This window comes from Onychostruthus taczanowskii, unplaced genomic scaffold (genome assembly GCF_017590055.1).
Source record: "Onychostruthus taczanowskii isolate IOZ18803 unplaced genomic scaffold, ASM1759005v1 scaffold23, whole genome shotgun sequence".
NCBI lineage: Eukaryota > Metazoa > Chordata > Aves > Passeriformes > Passeridae > Onychostruthus > Onychostruthus taczanowskii.
Window position 1 is genome coordinate 2,758,378 of NW_024499573.1, and position 18,266 is coordinate 2,776,643.

General features: G+C 40.6%; 1 protein-coding gene across 11 annotated transcripts in view; it reads right to left on the bottom strand.

Moving 5' to 3' along the window:
- NAPEPLD (N-acyl phosphatidylethanolamine phospholipase D) overlaps positions 1-5,329 on the bottom strand; it is a 25,727-nt gene extending 20,398 nt beyond the window's left edge. For 7 of the 11 annotated variants that reach the window (XR_005952728.1, XR_005952723.1, XR_005952725.1 and 4 more), the window contains exon 1: positions 4,812-5,329. Coding sequence is in view for 1 of the 11 variants with exons in the window: in XM_041405313.1 (XP_041261247.1) it covers positions 4,812-5,329 (518 nt within the window). In the remaining 10 variants the exon portion in view is untranslated. Of the gene's footprint in view, positions 1-2,592; positions 2,864-2,924; positions 3,007-3,852; positions 3,872-4,569 lie in introns of those variants that run through there. The other 4 variants (XR_005952731.1, XR_005952729.1, XR_005952730.1 and 1 more) reach the window with 4 other exon arrangements.
- Positions 5,330-18,266: the final 12,937 nt, after the last annotated feature.

Here is an 18,266-nt window from a genome sequence, read left to right on the forward strand (position 1 = left end):
AGGTGCCCCAGCTGATTGTTCCCGTCCAATATGAGCATTCTGTAGTTCCCAAACGCGTCTATGATCTGTGATAATATGATAGAAGATTTTCGTTACATGCATATCCTGTTTAGGTTGTGATCCCTGATATGACAGTAGCTGTCCATAGGGGACATGCAGCAGAACAGAGATGACAGACCCAAGAGCCCATTTCTTTAGCGATATAGGCCTTTCAAAGAACTTCTTTTCCTCTCTACCCTCACTTTTACTGCAGTCTTGAATAAAAGAACCCAAGAGTTGGCTTCTGGCCATCACATCTGAAAGAGCAGCCTAGACTATCATTATGATTAAGCACATGAGCAGTGTAATTCTGTGCTATTGCCGAAACAGTCACCAAAGGGAAGCTGGAGTCAAATCTCCCTACACCAGAAAGGAAATTGCTTTCCTTTGCCCTTCCTAAACAACTAGTTTCATAAGACTAGTTAATTTACAGGGAAGAATGTTGAAAGAACAAGAGCTGGAATCAAAGTTTTCTTACCTGCTCTGCAGGACTGAGGCTGACACACAGAACAAGGTTTGTGCATTACAGCTGTGTTATGGTACACAAGACAACACCCAGGTCACAAATCGAATGCAAACAATTTTTAAATCAACAGAAACGTCAGTGTAGATAGCACATGCACACAGCTGTACAGGTAGGTTGTGGATTCCAACAGCAACTACAATGTCCATGGATGGCCCCTCATACTCAGACAGAATTTCAATAAAGCTTTTCCAAAAGAGCAAACATGAAATTTGTACTAAGGCAGCTGTAGGACCCAGAGCCCAGCTTTAACGCTGGTGTAACTATTCATGCAAATGAGCAGCTCATTAGTTTCAGTTGGTTACTGATGTGTCTCCAGTTAATGACAGAGGCATGCCTTGCCAGGATGGGGTTTACTGTTAGAAAAAATTGTCAAACTTTGAACTTGAGCATTTAAAAGCACACTTTAGCCACTCCTGTGTGTTACATCTTGGAGTTTGCATTTTAAGTTATGACGCTATTGAAGCTGTTAGCATACATTTCTCTTAACTAAAAAAAGTTTTAAACTACTACAAGCTCACACTCCATCCTAAGGGTAAAGGTTTTCCAGCTAACATCTTAATGTGAATTAGATATGACTAAACCCAAATGCTATTACATGTAATGAAATTAAGGCTCCACTTCAACATGCCGTGGGAGAAAACTGATTTCCTTTGTAGCATGTGGTTAGAGAGGCAATGTAAGAACTGTTTCCATAAAAATGAACAGAAATCATGTAAAAGCTTTGATGCATAGCATTCACATGGCAAAGTAGGATCTAAAGTTCATTTACCATCGAATCCAGCACTTTTATGTGTGCAAGTGCTATCTCCACCTCATTTACTAAGCCTTTTAATTCCTCGTCTCCCCATGCCAGAAAGGAAGAAACACCTATGCAAACTTCCTCTAGACTCACACCAAGAATAATCTTTTAAAACTCTATAAAACCTCAGTTGTCCAGGAAGTGCAGCAACACCCAAGAACTCCATTTTATTTTTAAGTTAATAGACAGTCATAAAATTTTGTTTATATTTATATTTAAAGGGTTGTCTATTTTGATTCCCTCTTTTCAGTTCAAGGTCCATGCACATTGGATCCAGTGTAATTTCTCCGCAACGTGAAAATACGTCCCAAAATTCTTTCTATTCTACTTGATTTTCAATATAAAAATCAACTTTTGCTTGTCCTAACAACATTCTTTCTCTCCATTTATGTATTTACATGCACCTCATACATATACAGATTTTACAGAACTATTTATAATATTTGAATTCAAATTTATTGAAATCAAATCAAATAATTTCCAGGTCAGGTAAGATAAGGAAGTGAATTTTATTTTTTTTTTTTAAACTAAAATAGATGCTTTTCTTCAATGCACCTGTTCAAAGGCCAACTTTAAAATGAGTTAAGCCAAAAGGTTACCAGCCTTTCCAAATAATGAAAGTTTTGAACATCCAAACTTCATACTGGAAAGCCAGAAAACCCACCCAATACAGCACCCTTATAGTTCTTTAACTGAAACACAACCATTTTAAGAAGAAATTCCAAGGAACAGTACAGAGACACAGTAAAACACCAATCCTGAAGGAAACTGGAAACATCATGACATGTAAATGTTTTTCATTACACCCTTTTCCCCTAAATATAAAGGACCTTTAATCTCTATCCCCACAACTCTAGATTACAATGTCTCCATGTACTCTAAACGAAATGCAAAGTGCTTTGGTTGTTAGTCAACAACAGAATTGTTAATACTAGAAGTTGTGTGGTTTGGGTTTTTCTTCTTATGAAAGAGTCAAGGCATACTTCCAACACAAACATGAGCCATCTACTAATTTTCAAGGCACCATCCTAAATACATAGGTGTTTTAAGGAGTCAAAGTGTTTCATTTAAACACAACTGAACAGACACACATAAACACCTTGCTATTGCCACATTCTTATCAGAAACAGTTGAATATCACTGAAACCTTCCCACAAAAACCAGTCCAAAGCATGACAAAAATATTTCCAGCAACAAAACCTGTTGTCATATCATAAGCCTTACTCACCAGGCAGTAGAACTTCCAGCTCCAACCACAGCTAACAGATCTTACAGAAGAAGTAACTCCTGACAGAAATTCTTTAACACCCAATTTTTCACTCACACATCTTAGCAAACTTTGTTTTTCACACTGTCAATTGGCAATATCCAGTTCTTTTTCCTGAACAGCTTTGCCAGGTTTATCTGCTTGGGCACAATTCTAGGCTATTCAAACCCAAAATTATTCCTTTCTTGCACAGCTGCTAAACACCAAGATGTTACATGCCAAGAGTATATAACACATAACTTCTTTCCTAGATTTTCTGAGAATATTTAAACTAAGTGCAGCATTTATCTTACAGAAAAATCCTTTTTGCTCAAGTCTTTAGGCACAAGGCAATCAAGTGATTTTCCATGGTCCTGGCTCTGAATTCATTAGAAGTAGGGCTCACACTGCAGCCTATAAAGTTCAAGCGATAGACTGAAAAAAATTAAAGGGAGATAAAGAAAGGATTCATAGATGTGACAAAAAACAAAACTAATTTCACTGCAGGTGTTACACATAAAGACACTAATTAATACAGCAGTATTTCTGTTTTTTCTCATCTCAGACAAAATAATTGCTTTCCTTTTTTGCTGAAAAGAACTTTAAAGCTATTTCTGAACGAAGAATTAACAGTTTTGGTTCAATCTTGAGCTTATAAAGGCTGAGGAAATAGCATTTTTCTCCTGGTTGTTCCTCAAATCTACTTAGTTAATGCAAGTGAATAAAATTCTAACAGTGGATTGCTTCCTCTTAAAAAGGCTTCATATCTCTTTTGATTTGAGGCCAAGCAGAAGCTGAGTAACTGTTATTTATATTTGAACAGTTTCACTGTTATCCCTTACTTCCCTCCTCTCCCAAAAACAACTCTCCATCATCTATAACGGAATCAAACAGGGCTTTCCAACCTCCAGGTATTAAAAATTCCCATTGTTTTTTAGAATAGGTATTTCAGTTTGAGATAATTTGGGGTACTTTGAAAGCCAATGTTTCAATAATTCTTGAATTAATAAGTAAAAATAATAATATTCTTGTCTTCCTCAAAATGCTATCTACAAAATAAGATAAGCTTCCTACTTTATTAACTGATACAGCTGCTACTATACATAAAAAATACTCTTTTCAAAGGTTTTTTTGCAAGAAAACTTAAGTAGTTTTCCTGTTACTACCTTTAATTTTGATGCCACTTTAGTTAGTGCAGTTTGACAATTAAAGAAAAAACACTTAAATACAAACAGCACTTGCCTCTAAAACTAAAAACTTGCTTCATAATCGCCATTTAGCAAATGGAAGTCACCATATCGTCACCAGAAAAAACATTTCTGCATAAGTTCATTAATTTTACTGCATGCAGTCAACAAACACTTTCCCCAAACCCTTGCTAGCTAGAGATAATTGACGATCATTGAGATTATTTGACTGCACTAATTACATTAAATGACCTCCTTAATATCCTCTACTTCGCACTATAGAATTCGAACAGTAACATCTGTTCGTGTCTCCTCTTCAAAAGAAAACATTCTCTAAGCCGCCGACACTATGAAGCGGATTTTTTTTTTTTTTTTTTTTTGCGATTATATAACTTGTTTCTTTCCGAGCGCTGCTGCAGCATGTTTTACTGTCAACTGACAGAAACGAAAGCCTTGTGCTGGGAGCGAACGCAGGACTTTTCTTGCGGGGTTTCTTTCGCCGGTGCGAAAGGATTCCCCCGGTCACAGCTGGTTTTGGAGCTGGCGCCCGTGGGGGTCCGTGCCCAGCCCGCAGGCAGGGAGCGGGGCAGGGGCACTCGCCGAGCTCCGTGGGCAGCCGGGCTGTGCCGCTCCTGCCCGGCCGGAGCCGGGCTCGCCGGCCCCACGCACCTCGCCCGCCCACCCGCGAACTTTTCCGAGCGGCTGCCCGCGCCCGCTCTACCCCGCTCCCACCGCCTGCCGCAGCGGCTCAGCCCGGTGACCCCACACTCACCGGCGGGGCCCCGGTACCGTGGGTGTGTGTGGAGAGCCCCGCTGCCTCGCTCGGAGCAGGTGCTCCGCTCCTCCGGCCGCCAGCCGGGCTCTGACGGGGGCGGCCCGGGCAGTGCCTCCCCTCCGGACGGGCACGGGGCGGGAGCCGCCGCTCGGCTCGGTCCGGTTCCCCCTGCTCACAGGAAGGCGCGGGGGCAGAGACCCCCGGCGCCAGAGCGCTGCTGCCTCTGGAGCGCCGCTCACCTCCTAGGCTGCTGCTGCTGCCGCCCCTGAAGAGTCTCGTCCCCCTTCTCCTCCTTCTCCTCCTCCTCCATGGTGCCGCTCCACCCCTTCCCCGGCGGCGGCTCTATAGGTCTCCGGTAGGAGCCGTTGAACGGCTGCGGCGTTCCACCTGACCAGCCAGCCGCTGAGGGCAGCGCGACGAGCTGCACGGAGTAGCTCCACAGCGCCCGGCGCCGCGCCATGGCGAGCCGGGGCTCCGCGACGCCCGGCCCCTCACCGTGGCGGGCAGAGGGCACCACACCGCCCGGTCCCGCACCGTGGAGCGGCGCCGTTAGCAAGATGGCGGCGGGGGGCCGTGTCTGAGGGACACGGGCACTCCCGGAGCCACGGCGGGACGGTGTCAGAGCTGCCGGCACGTTCTGCCCCTGGAGGCCGGGCTGCTCCTCGGCACCGCCGAAAGTGAAGCACTCCGTTGTGCTCCTGGCCGGCCGCGATGGGCGGTAAGCGCTGCCTGCAGTCCCGTTTGGGAACACGGGCATGCTCCGACCACCAGGTGCTGCGGGACAAAGTTTCCTGGGCTCGGTTGTCTGGGCAGCCCGGGCAGTGCCGCCATGCCCGGGGTACCGGCACTCACGGGAGCTGCGTTGTCCGGGCGAGGCCAAGCTCCCGCAGAACAGCCCACCCTGCAGGCACCTGCATCCCTTCGGCCTTGCGGAGGTAAAACTCGTGTCCAAGTCACTTCACGTGCTGGGTTACAACCATCCCCTTGCTCCCTGCTCACATCTGACACAAGTTTCCAGACTATGGGCTGAGAATTGAGGCATTTTGAGGCACCCAGCCCAGAGGAATTGGGTTCTCAGAAATAAATGTGTTATTTTTAAAATACTTCCTTAGGGACAGTGGACGGCAAAGAGCAAAGCTATGCAGGTGTGATGTGAAAAACATCGGGTATTATCTAGCAGTGATATGAAATCTAAGACTATCTGGAGCTCTGATAACATGTTTGTGTCCATTTTATCTTGAACCTTAGGACTGGATGTATGGTTCATTGGTAAACAATTCCTACCTATGTCCAAGGCCAAAGTTCTCAATGCTTGTCTTGGCAGACTGGAAATACAGGCCTTACTCTTTTGTTATCTGTTATTCTCTTAGTTTTCTTAAGGTAAAGGAATCATAAAACTATCAAGCTGCCTTGTTCCGTGTGAGTTATTTGCTTTCTACATTATTTACACAGTGATACAGATATATATTGGTTGCTTATGGTCAGGAAGATTTGCTGACCTTTGCCAGTGGAAATTCCTAATTTATTTCTTACTTCTGCTCCTTCTTGCCTGATATTTCCTGATCGTGTCATCTACCACTATATCTAATGCTAAGTTGGCCTGTAGCAATGACTTTACTCATAATTATTGAACACAAATCTATATTGATTGAAGTTATTTCTGCTGTTACTTTATGGGGTCTAAGATCTCCTGAATGATTTAGATAATAAAGCTGTTCTGAACAATGACCAGTAACAGTAATAATTACTGCCTGTGTATAGGAATCTGTGTAAGCCACTAGGTAAGTGCCTCCAGGCTGGTAGTAGCTGGTTCCCAACAGCAGCAGATTTGGGATGCTCATCTTATACTTCAGCTGAGTATCTCCTAGTAGGCAGCCCTGGCTCCACATGTGGTGTGGAAGTAGTTTGTGTATCACCAGTGCTACAAAAGCCACAGCTTGGGAGGCTCTGCTTTAGTAAATGCATTTTTTCTGTGCTACAAATACAGATGTCAATGGTTGGAGGCTGTAAGTAAAGACACCTGGTATCTGTGCAGCATGCAATTTTCAACTTAAAAGGAAACATGCCCGGTGAAGAATGATACTTCTTTTTTTCTTGTTCAAGTGTCTATCTGACACTGCTAGAAGTATATCAGTGTATTACCAACTGTGCCCCACCACCATGCACAACATGAGAACATTCCACTCCAGAGGTGCTGTTCAACAGAACAAGGATTTTAAACTAGTTTCCTGCTTCAGTATTCCCTGGAGCCAGTTGAGATCTCAGTCTAGTATGGCTTCTTGGGTGGGTTTTGATTTTTCCATGTCTTACACACACAAACACATCTAAACTGAGGAAAAGTCCCAAGGGAATATTTGTGCTGAAGTAGTTGTGTAGACCCAGCACAGGGATCTCTCTGACTCCTAATACTCCTCAGACATGCTAATGTGTTCAGAGGACTGATGTTAGGATCCTGCAGGGGTTCGGAGCCAGAAGTTACTGACAGATGGGAAGGCTCCAGCCATCTGTACCTGAGGTAAGAGTTTTTGCTTGGCGTCTCATCTTAAGAAATGGAGATTTAATAATTTTATTTCCATCAGTGGCATGTACTCCTGACTACTCATGCGCTTTTGCTACTCAGACTGACCCTATATATTGTCCTCTGTTTATGAAAGTAGAAAAGTTATGAGAGCTTCTTGGTACTGCAGAGAAGCACAAATACGATAGGAGAGTGGGGTTATTTAGGGGTCAGTGCATTTCTTTTTCCTCACAATGAAATTTAACTGTTGAAACAGAGCAATTTTTTATTGAAATTTTTGGGGTATACCATTTCATTAACTACTTGGAAGCATAAGTTCCTTAAACTAGCTTAATTTGTTTAATGCAACAACCTGTATCTTAATTGGAATTGCATGGTTAGTACTTCATGAATTTTATCTGCAGTGGTGTCTTTCCCTTAGAGATAGTGCATTAATCATGGGCAGGACAGCTTGACTAACTTGATTATAAAATTGCTTTTGATGAAAGGTTTAACCTTCTTCACAACTGAAGTTTATCAGTATATTGTTTTGATCTCTCAAGTGTAGTGTTAATATCTTTTTCACATAGTCTAATTTAGTTGGTTGACATAAGCTGTGTCAGAGCAAGATACTCACTGTCTTGGCCAGTAACTGAAGCACAATCTAAAGCAAGAAAAAATAGAAATTCTTACAGTTAAAATGTTACAGCTTTATAACTGAACTATCTGAACATAATTGAAAATCCTCTTAGATGACAGAGTAAAAATGTTGTGCCATCTCTCACTCCATCCTAGAATATCAAGTCATAGTTCAAAATCCCTTTTGGCTGAGGTTTGTTATATGCTGGGCAATGTTTACTGTTGTAGTGCAGATGCAGTTTATTGCAGAAAAAAACCCCACTTGCTGGAACAGTTGGTGCTGGATATCTGAGTGAAATAAACTATCCTAGAAAAAAAAAATTCACCACTCTAATATTGGCTATACAGGAAATTTTACAAGCATAGAAATTTAGCACCAAAAGAAATTCTACTAAGCTAGTAAAAGCCTGTCTGGCAAAACTGGCCCATATTGGGACATAACCAGAAAGCCTAACCTTGCCCTTCTAATTACCATGTGCAGAAGTAACCACCCTTGTGGTATCCACCCTCTTCAGGAGGGAACTTGAGGGGCAAAATTTACCTGGGACCTGCTGCAGGCAGAGGCAAGCAGAATTTCAAATCATGTTGGATGTTAAGGTACCCAATGAAAGAGTGTTACACAACCAGCTCATATATATATATATATATATATATGTGTGTGTGTGTGTGTATACAAACATACACACACACATAACTACTTCAATACTTCACAGTAATGTTTAATCAAAACACTAAATGGAATTATCTACAAAATTATATATAATAATGAAATTACTGTAAATGTTATGTTTACAATTACAAATCCAAATCTCTTACACCAAACAATTTGACAAATTTGAGGACTGTAGAGAAGGAACTTCTGAGTTAAAGGTAATGCTCAAAAGCACATTTTGTTTTGTTTTATGTGAAATATAATGATGATGGTATTTTAACAGATATTATGAATAATTTCAAATAAGTTAGGGTTTATATTACAATGAAAAATACATTGTGAAAGGGAAAAACAAGAAAAAAGAATTACTTTCTAAGTAATATAAAGTTACTGTAGGGAAATAATAATAAATAAGGAAGTTGTATAACAATGAGGTAAGTCACAGCTTCCTTGTGATTGCTTGTAGATATTCAGAATGATGACCATCCTTTTCCTTGCCTCCATAAAACCCTTTTTAGCTTTATCCTAAAGCATCATACAAATACAGGACTAGAAGGGGATTCAATAAATCACATTATCCAAACCACTACATTCAGTGAGGGTCTTCGATAACTGGAGTATTATTGTAACTGTCAGCATCCCATGCAAGCATGCTCTGTGCTATGTAGAGCTGCTTTCAGCTGCCAAGCTGCTGCTCTGGCACTAATGAAACTGCTGGGTTCCCAGGCTGAGGTCAGTACCCTGCTACTGCCCTCCTGAAATGTGTCTGAAACCTCTTCTTCATCCACAGCTCCCAGGAGGGAGAGAGAAAGGAAATCCACGTTGGTTTTAACAGCTGCCACTGAATAGAGGAGAGAGTTATAAATAAATGGAAATAAAGAATGAGGGCATGTGGCTGAAGCCATGACAGTCACTTTTTGGTGTGGCAATGGATAAGCAGTGCTCTGAGTGACAAAATGTCAGTCTGAATCTGTAGACACTATGATGATGTCAAAAGAGTCTCATTTGAATTTGGATTCATAAGGATCCTCTATTTAAATCCTGTCTGAACTACTGACAGGCTGCATGACCTTTTACAATATACGGAGCTCCATGGGTCAAATTGGTCTTTGCTGCAACTAAATTGACTACAATGAAATTATTCTGTGACTGAACTTGATTTCTCAGACATCAGTCAACACAGCTGGTTCACTGAATAAATGAAAGAAAGCAATCATAGATGTCACTGGAAAATAGATGCATCTGAACGGAGTCTTTTAGTTTTGGCAAAACTGGGGCAGAAATGCAAAACTGTTACTTAAAATACATAATTAATTGCTGATAGTGGGTTCTTGACAATGTAAACTTTCAAGGTAACAAAGGTGAGAAAGTGCCATTGTCTCTTCTAAAGGGAACGTAAATATTATATATGTTATTTAAAACTTGGAAAATTATGTATGCTTCTCTAAGTATTCTGGTATAGATTTTTAAAAATTAATAATGACAAGTGACTCAGGTATTTATGCTGAGTCATTTACATTACAATGCTACTCACTGGTAAGCTTCTCCCACAGAAAATGCTTTTAGAGTCAGGTAACAAAATAATTGTGTTAATTAATGAAAGGTAATTGTTATAAGAGTGTCAGGGGCAGAATGGGAGCTTCAGACAAAGTCTATTGGGAAGAGCCCCCTGCCCTGTTCAGTCACAATGTGCAGAAAGGACCCTCTTGCTTTCTAAACTCTTTCTCAAAAAGGAGTCTGGGTGGAGCTGGATCCAATCCTAGTCCCAGTCTTTCAATGGTTTATTTCTAAATTATTATATAGGTGTAATTGAGCCTTTATACAACTTTGTACCACAGAATTAAAGATGGCAAATCAAATAAATTTATATGAATAAAGTAGATAAGAAATTAAATTGATTATGATGATGAAAAGACTAAAATACCTTAATCAGAATTATTTACAGCACAGTATAGGTAGCTATAACTACTAGTATAGGGCACTATGTATCAAAGCAATGTTGAAACAATGATATTAAAGTAGCAAAATAATTATGGAAATTGATATTACTCACTCATACAATGCCTGTGGGCAAATCTCTTGCTCAGCCTTGAGGATTAACCTTGAGGGGTGTCCCCACCCAAGGGAGGAGTCTCCCCACACAGAAGGGGTATGTTAGAAAACCCTGCCATTAAAAAGAGGGACTGAGCTTTTACAGTACAAAGTGATTGACTATGAGTCACATGTCTCCAGGCTACATTATCAGTACTGTCACTTGTTGGCTCCTTTATCAGGAACTCTGCCACATCCTCAGAGGTGCCAGTTTCTGCCGGGAAATATTGTTCCTCCTCTGAATGTTCAATTTTGGGATTGCTAAGTCAGGCTGGTCTCAGCATTCTTCACTACCAGTGTGACTTGCTTGAGCTGTGAACCTCATGAAGTTCAGTGAGGCCACCTACAAGGTTCTGCACATGGGCCAGGGAAATCCCAAGCAAAGTACAGGCTGGGCAGGGGATGGATCAGGAGCAGCCAGCCCAGGGGGGAAGGACTTGGAAGTGTTCGTAAACATGACCTGGCTCTGCATGCTCCCAGCCCAGAAAGGCAAATGTATCCCGGGCTGCATCCAAAGCAGCAGGGCCAGCAGGTCAAAGGTGAGGCTGCAGCCAGGCTGGGGTCCCCAGCATAAGAAGGATGTGGACCTGTTAAAGTGAGTCCAGAGAAGGTGAGCAGATGGCTGGAGCATCTCTTCTATGAAGACAGACTCAGGGAGTTGGAGCTGTTCAACCTGGAAAAGAGAAGACTTCAAGGCACCTTGCAATACCTGGAGGGGACCTACAGGAAAGCTGGAGAGAGATTTTTTATGAGTGTGTGTAGTGACAGGACAAGGGGGAACAGCTTCAAACTGAAAGACAATCAGTTTAAATCAGATATTTGGAAGAAATTCTTTACTTCAGCGGTGGCGTGGCACTGGAACAGTTTGCCCAGGGAAGTCATAGATGCCCATCCCTGGAAGTGTTCAAGGCCAGACGGGATGGAGTTTTGAGCAACCTAGACTAGTGGAAGGTGTCCCTGCCTATGGAAGTGGCGTTGGAACTAGGTGATCTTTAAGGTCTCTTCCAACTCAGGGTATTCTGTGATGCTGTGAAATGAACCAGATCAAGAACGTGTTTTCAAGCCTAGCTGAAAGGTTCCTATGTCTGTGTACCTGTGTCATTAAGTGTGCTGGTTTTGGCTGGAAAAGGGTAATTTTCTTCTTAGTAGCTGGTTTGGGCTAAATGTTGGGTTTGTGCTGGGAAACAGTATTGTTAATTCAGGGATATTTTTGATTTTGCTAAGCAGCGCTTATACAAAGTCAAAGCCTTTTCCGTTTCTCACCCCACCCCACCAGCAAATGGGATGGGGGTGCACAAGAAATTAGAAAGGGGGCACAACCAGGACAGTCAACCCCAACTAACCAAAGGAATATTCTGTACCATATGGCATTGTGCTCAGTACATGAAGTTGGGCAGAGAGAAGGAAGGAGGGGATTAACAAGTAGAGAAAAAAAAACTTGGCATAATATAAGAAAACTTGGAGAGGTGACACTGGTACACTTTTTCATTTTTTTCATGCAAATTTAGTAATAAGGATGGAGTTGCTTCTTAAGACATGATTAAAAAAGAGATCTGAAAGGGTTTTCCAGTTCATCCTCTTGCATCAGAGCAGAATCCACTCTATCTAATCAGCTCCTGACAGATATTTGTTCAATCTGACCTTAAAAATTTGCAGTTTTGCTGATTCTTCAGATCTCTCCAGTCAGTTAGCGTGTAACATTCTTTACAGTTCAAAAGCTTTTTGTAAAATATAACTGAAATCTTCAAGTTGCAATTTAAGGCTTTTGCTTCTTACCATATCAATGGACATGAAGAACACTTTGTATCTCTCCAATACTTTCTATGTATTTGAGAACTGATATATCTTCCTTCAATACTCTCATTGCTAGACTAAAGACATGAATTTTTTCAATCTTAGCTCATGTGTCACATTGTCTATACCTCTGAAAATCACATGGTTCTACTGTGGTTTCTTTATTGGAGAGAAATCACAAGGTTTCTTCATTGGTTGTTGAGTTTTGTTTACAGAATGTTGCTTTTAATAGGTTGTTTTCTGGTAAAACCACATTACCTCTTATTTACCACCACAGGATTTCAGGATAATTTAATTTGCAGGGGATCATAGGAAGTCCCTAGTCCAACACTCTGCTGGAACCAGGGTCAGCTATGAGTTCAGATCAGACTCAATCCTGCTGGATTTTGAAAACCTGCAAAAGCAGAGATTCACAAGCTCTGTGAACAACCAGTTCCACAGCTTGACTGACACGCAGTGAAAATGTTTTCCCTTGAATCTAGCTTGAACCTCTCACATTTCAATTTATGCCTATCACTTGTCACTCTCACCATACAGCAATCTGAGGAGTCTGGTTCCCTTTTCTTGATAATTTCCTCTTACCTATTGTATAGATGCTTAGGAATACTTATTATTACTGTTGTTGTTGTTACTATTATTGTTGTTGTTATTGGTAGTAGAGGAGGAGTAGTAGTAGTTGTAAAATGGCAAATAACTATCTTTCCTGAATTCCTGAGTTTTGGATTCTCCCTTTTTTCCATTGGTATGCTTGACAATTTCTTTCTTGTTTAATTTACATGTTCCTTATTTAGAAAGCAAATGAAGCATTTGCTTTCTTAATAGAGTACTAGTAGAGAATGGTTACAGGTTATAGCAGGCTGACACAATTTAGAACATTTAATTTATCTAAGTTGTCTTTATCTGTTGTTTCCCTTTTCTACCTGGAAGTCTTACTCCGTTCTCTAACTTGCAAATGAAAGCAAGTCATCCCACATAAGCATTTGCAGAAGTCAAAGCAAAGTGGTAAAAAAAGAGACATTAGGAAACACTTATTTACCAAGAGGGTGGGCAAATGCTGGAACTGAGAGGAACTGCTGGAACCACCTAGAGAGGTGGTCAGTCCCCGAGCCTGACAGTGTTTAAGGGGCATTTGGACAATGTCCTTAACACACTTGAACTTTCAGTCAGCCCTGAATGGGTCAGGCAGTTGGACTGCATGGCCATTGTCGGTCCCTTCCAACTGAAATATTCCATTCCATTCCATGTTCTCATTGTGTCAGCCACCATTACATGTAAGTCAAGTAATCTGTTTAAAGGTAAGTACTTTGAATTAAGTTAAAGGTCTCATTGACTCTGCTGAACTTTGATTTGGGACTTTATAGTCTATGGCTGTAAAGATCAGATAGCAAATCTCAACTATGCACATAGTTCCTAGAACTTTAATGTAGACTGTGTAGATGTGTTGTCTTTATTCACATCTGGGGGAGAAATCATAGAATGGTTTGGGTGGGAAGGGACCCTAAAGACCATCTGGTTCCAGCCCTCCTCCATGTGGGGGTACACACTAGATCAGGTTGCTCAGAGCCCCCTCCAGCCTGGTCTCAAACATATATAGGGATGGGGAGTCCACAACCTCTCTGGGGTAGATTTTATGTAGACACAGAGAGGGTCAATCCATAAATTTCTGAGAAATGCATGACTACCTTATATGGATCAAATAAAAATCGGAATGCCACATTTTTTCATTTATTTTTCCACGGGCTACTGAAAACTTCGGAAAATAGTGGAACGGAATAGTTTGAAGAAGATTTGGTGTGTTTAGAATTTCTCAGTAAATCCTTTATAATCAAGTTGTATGTATAAATATACTAAAAATTACTCCTAGTGCTTCACTTATAATTCTAAAAGAAAAGATTGAGAAGTAGATAATTTCACTGCTAGAAAGCTAAGACTGGAAAATACAGGTTTATCATATGGCAAAAAGGTGGAAAAGACAAAAGGAATAGCTGTGAAATTTGTGCACTGTGCAGCTGGAAGCAAGTTCTGAAGCTTTCTGCGTTTTTTTTTTTACTGGGAAGAATGTTTTAGGATAAAACAAATACATTACATAATACAAAAGTAGATCTGCCAGCATTAATAGACTAGCAGGATGACTGATAGGCAGTCAGAAACACATGAGATTATGGCTAATGCTTGAATTAGTGCAACCCTTATGCATTACTACTAATGCAGTAACTGCAATCAGCCAGAGAGTAACTGCCCATCCCCTAATTCTGCTGGATCTACTTAGTAGTAATGACTTGGATTCCTATTCCAGACCTTATTTCGTTTGACATGCTATAGCTTATCTGCTATGAAGACCATGTTGTGTTTGAAAATGCCTCTTAGGTGGATCTCTTAAGCCTCTCATATTAACCCAGTTCTTACATACTTAGTTAAATGCGATTTCCAAATTAAAAAAAAATAAAAAAAATCAATCTATTTCAGAGGCACACAGGTACTCTTATACCTCAGCATCTGAAGTTCCAAAGGCAAACGTGGAAGCAAATGTATTTAAGGTATTCTGGATCTCTAAGTGTTTGTGTTAATTTCTTTGTCTTCTGGAAATTGCAAACTAACAGCTTGTTTATAAATCAACTTATTAACACACGTGCACTGAAATTCTCGCACTGCAAACCTGGTGATTTTCTGAGCAGACAAGCCTTGAGTTGCATGGCTTTTGTGAGGGAAAAGCATCACAGTGCACATCAGCTACAGAGAAAACCTGTGCATGCACGCTGTCTGGGTTCAGTAGATGTTTGGAAGCTTTCTTGGACTTACTGCACTGCACTGGCTGCCAAACATCTGGAAGTCAGAAGAAAAATGTAGAAAAGTGATAGGAAGAAAATTACTAGCAAAAGCAGCTGTCTCCCATAAAAAAATGGTAGTCTGCCATTCTGGGCTGTAATGGGATTTGAGAAAGGCATCAATCTGGGACATAGAGCACAGTGAGTTTAAGAAGCTTCAGAAATTGTTTTCCTTCAAAGGACTGTAAAAAAGGCCAGTGAATCTGAAATCAGTCTGAAAAAAATTATATTTAGTGAAATGCATGAATAAACTCAGTGCAATCAGATTAGTAACTTGAAATGTAAAAGTTTGAGTATCAGCTCTAAGAAGTTCGCCTCTTATGTGAGCAGAAATATCTGACCAATGATATTCCACGTTTCCAAACTTCTGACAGCTTCTCAGTTTATAAAATCCCCAACTTTCTGTTTCCCAACCATCTGTCAACAGTCCTAGCTTTTCGCTTGATAACTTCTACATTGTGGTTGTTCATCACACTAAAATCAGCACAAAATCCAGTTGCTACACAGTCTTGAACCTTGAATATGTGCATGCATTAAAAAAAATAAACTTCTTGTAATATAAAATAAATAACTCAAGGAATGCTCATGTAATTACTGTATTTATATTTAATTAATGGCAAGCACTCAATATTTAAAACTACGTAAAGATGCTGCAAAATTTCCAGCCTCCTGCATTAAAATGCTGTAGGTCCTTGCAGAATATAAGTTCAACTTCTTGTGCCCTTGAGAGAATGCATTTATAATCTGTATAATATTGTCTAATATATTAAAATATATGGATCTGATATTTAGATAAGGGATATTTAGACAAATGTAATGAGCTCCTAGCCTGAAGTTCAGGATAAGGTTTGTTTTGCCTGGGGGTAGCTGCCTGGAAGTTGGCTGTTTGAGTCTGCTGATCTACTAATTCACTCTGCTACAATCAGTGGGGGAGGGAGGTACCATGAAGAGACATTTCTAAGTAACCAGCCTAAGAGAGGTACAGAGTACAAAGGACAACCCAAAAGTCGAGGTACCTGCTTCCTTCACTGACTGTTGGGAGAGCACAGAGGACTAGTTTTATACAGCTGAGGTGTGAGTGATACAACTTTTGTACAAGAGCACCTAGAGCACAGAGAGATGAGCCGGGACACAAATTTGGCCGGTCTGCTATAATGTCATGAATCCTGACAGTCTACAACACGATGGCAATCAATCAGGCTGGGAAATCAAGTAGGAAGCTGGATAGAGCTTGTGAAGCAGAATGCTCATATATGTTGTTTCCACAGTTAGAGCACAACAGGGAAGTCTGATAGCTAAACAAAAGCTGCCCTGGATCAATGACTATTTTGGGGAAGTCTGTAATCACACTGTATTATTATCGGCATAAAACTACATACTACATGTAGTTTGTGTTGGCTAACTTAAGCATTAGTAAGATTATAGGAATTAAAGAGTGAGAAAGCAGGTTTTAAGAGAGGAAATAAAAGAGCAAACTCAGTTATCTGGGTGTTAAAATAGCATGTAAGTGTACATTTACTGTATTATAAACTGTGATGAGTATCATTAGCAGCATTTTTGGGTAATGGAAAAATCCACTTTCCTTCCACAGATTGCTGAAAAATGCCCAAAGCAATGCTACCTGAACAATCTGAACAGAGGAGGAATGAATCAGAGAATCAAAGAATGGTGGCTATCTCGACTGCCTGAACAGGTGCCAAATTCTATTACTCTCAGTAACTGCATTAATTTCAGTTTTCAGTGTGTTAGTTTCAGTTGAATCATACCAGAGACTTGGGTGACCTCCTAATTATTTTCTGGAGAAAATATTCTCTGAAGTGACTTTCTTAAAATAAGAAAAAGGTTGAAATAAATGTTGGAGTTTTGGAAACTCATCCACCATCAAATCAGAATAACGCTCTAAAACAGGGAACCTCTATGTGGTTATAGTCACAGGGAGGGATGGAAATGACACTTGTGTACAATGAAAACAAAAGCAATAAAAAGGGACTGATCCTTAATCTGCAGTGAGTCTGCTAAAGGGCAAGAAGAAACCTACCTGCTTAGCTAAATCAGATGAATTTACCCACAGGAATTTCCTGTTGAGTTACTGCATCAGGCAGAATCATTTGTTTGGCATGTTATTCTTGAAAAATTGTTGTTATGAGCTATCCAAAGTCCTTCCATTTATCTTTCTGATAAAAGCCCTCAGCTGTCAGGTAGTGGGCTGTCTGGCACTTACAGACTTATTTCACTGCATAAATACTTATGAGAAAAAAAGAGAACTGCATGCAGACAGAATACTGTAATATTCCCTGAAGAAAGCTTTTAATCAACAGCTTCAAAAGAGTGCTCTGTTAATGAGCAACTGAAATGTTATAAATTCAGCCAACAGCCTCTATGTTTAATTTAGACAGTCTTCCTTGCAGCTTGAGAGCACAAAAGACCAGTGTCAGTGGCCTGCAGGCCTTTGCAGTTGCTGCCCAGTGGTTAACCATGGGAAAGAAAAGCTATTGCAATTTAATTAGCTGAAGGGTAACTTCTAGGTAATACTGGATAAAATAATCAGCTAGATGCCAGGGAACAGCTGGCATGAAAATCAGACAACATAATGTCTGTAAAGTTTGATTTGTATTCTCAAAACAGCCTTATTCCCAAAAAGCCCTCCAACCCACTCCTCTACAAAATAATGTATTGTTTCTTGAGCCCATGTTTTTACGCTCGTTTGAATTCTGCTTGCTTGGCTGAGATCAAGGCAATTCCTGGCAGCTGGATTTCAGCATTTTCATTAAAGGCAATACTGTATCATTGCTTTAAAAAGATAGTAGATTGTAAATAAACAGTGAACACGATAACTACAAAAAGCTAACACAGCACTAAGCAGCAGTTTAGCCACAGGCAATTTCAATTGTTAATGTTTACTGCAGGTGGTTGCAGCAATTCTGAAGGTCTTTTTCCTGAGCAGTGCTGTTGTAATGCTTAGCTCCTGTGCCCTCTTGCTCTGGGGCTGGATCAGCCTGTAACAGGGTAGTTCTCCCCAAGTATTTCTGTAATAAGCTGATCATGACAGTGTGTCTTGCTCATATGAACTTTTTCATTATTTCAGAAGAAATATTTTATATATACAATTGAAAAAAACCCCAACCCAATCCTTTCAAGATCATGCTTTCTTTGCTCATATCAAGATTGTCATCCTAGTTCAGAGTTATAGGAGTGT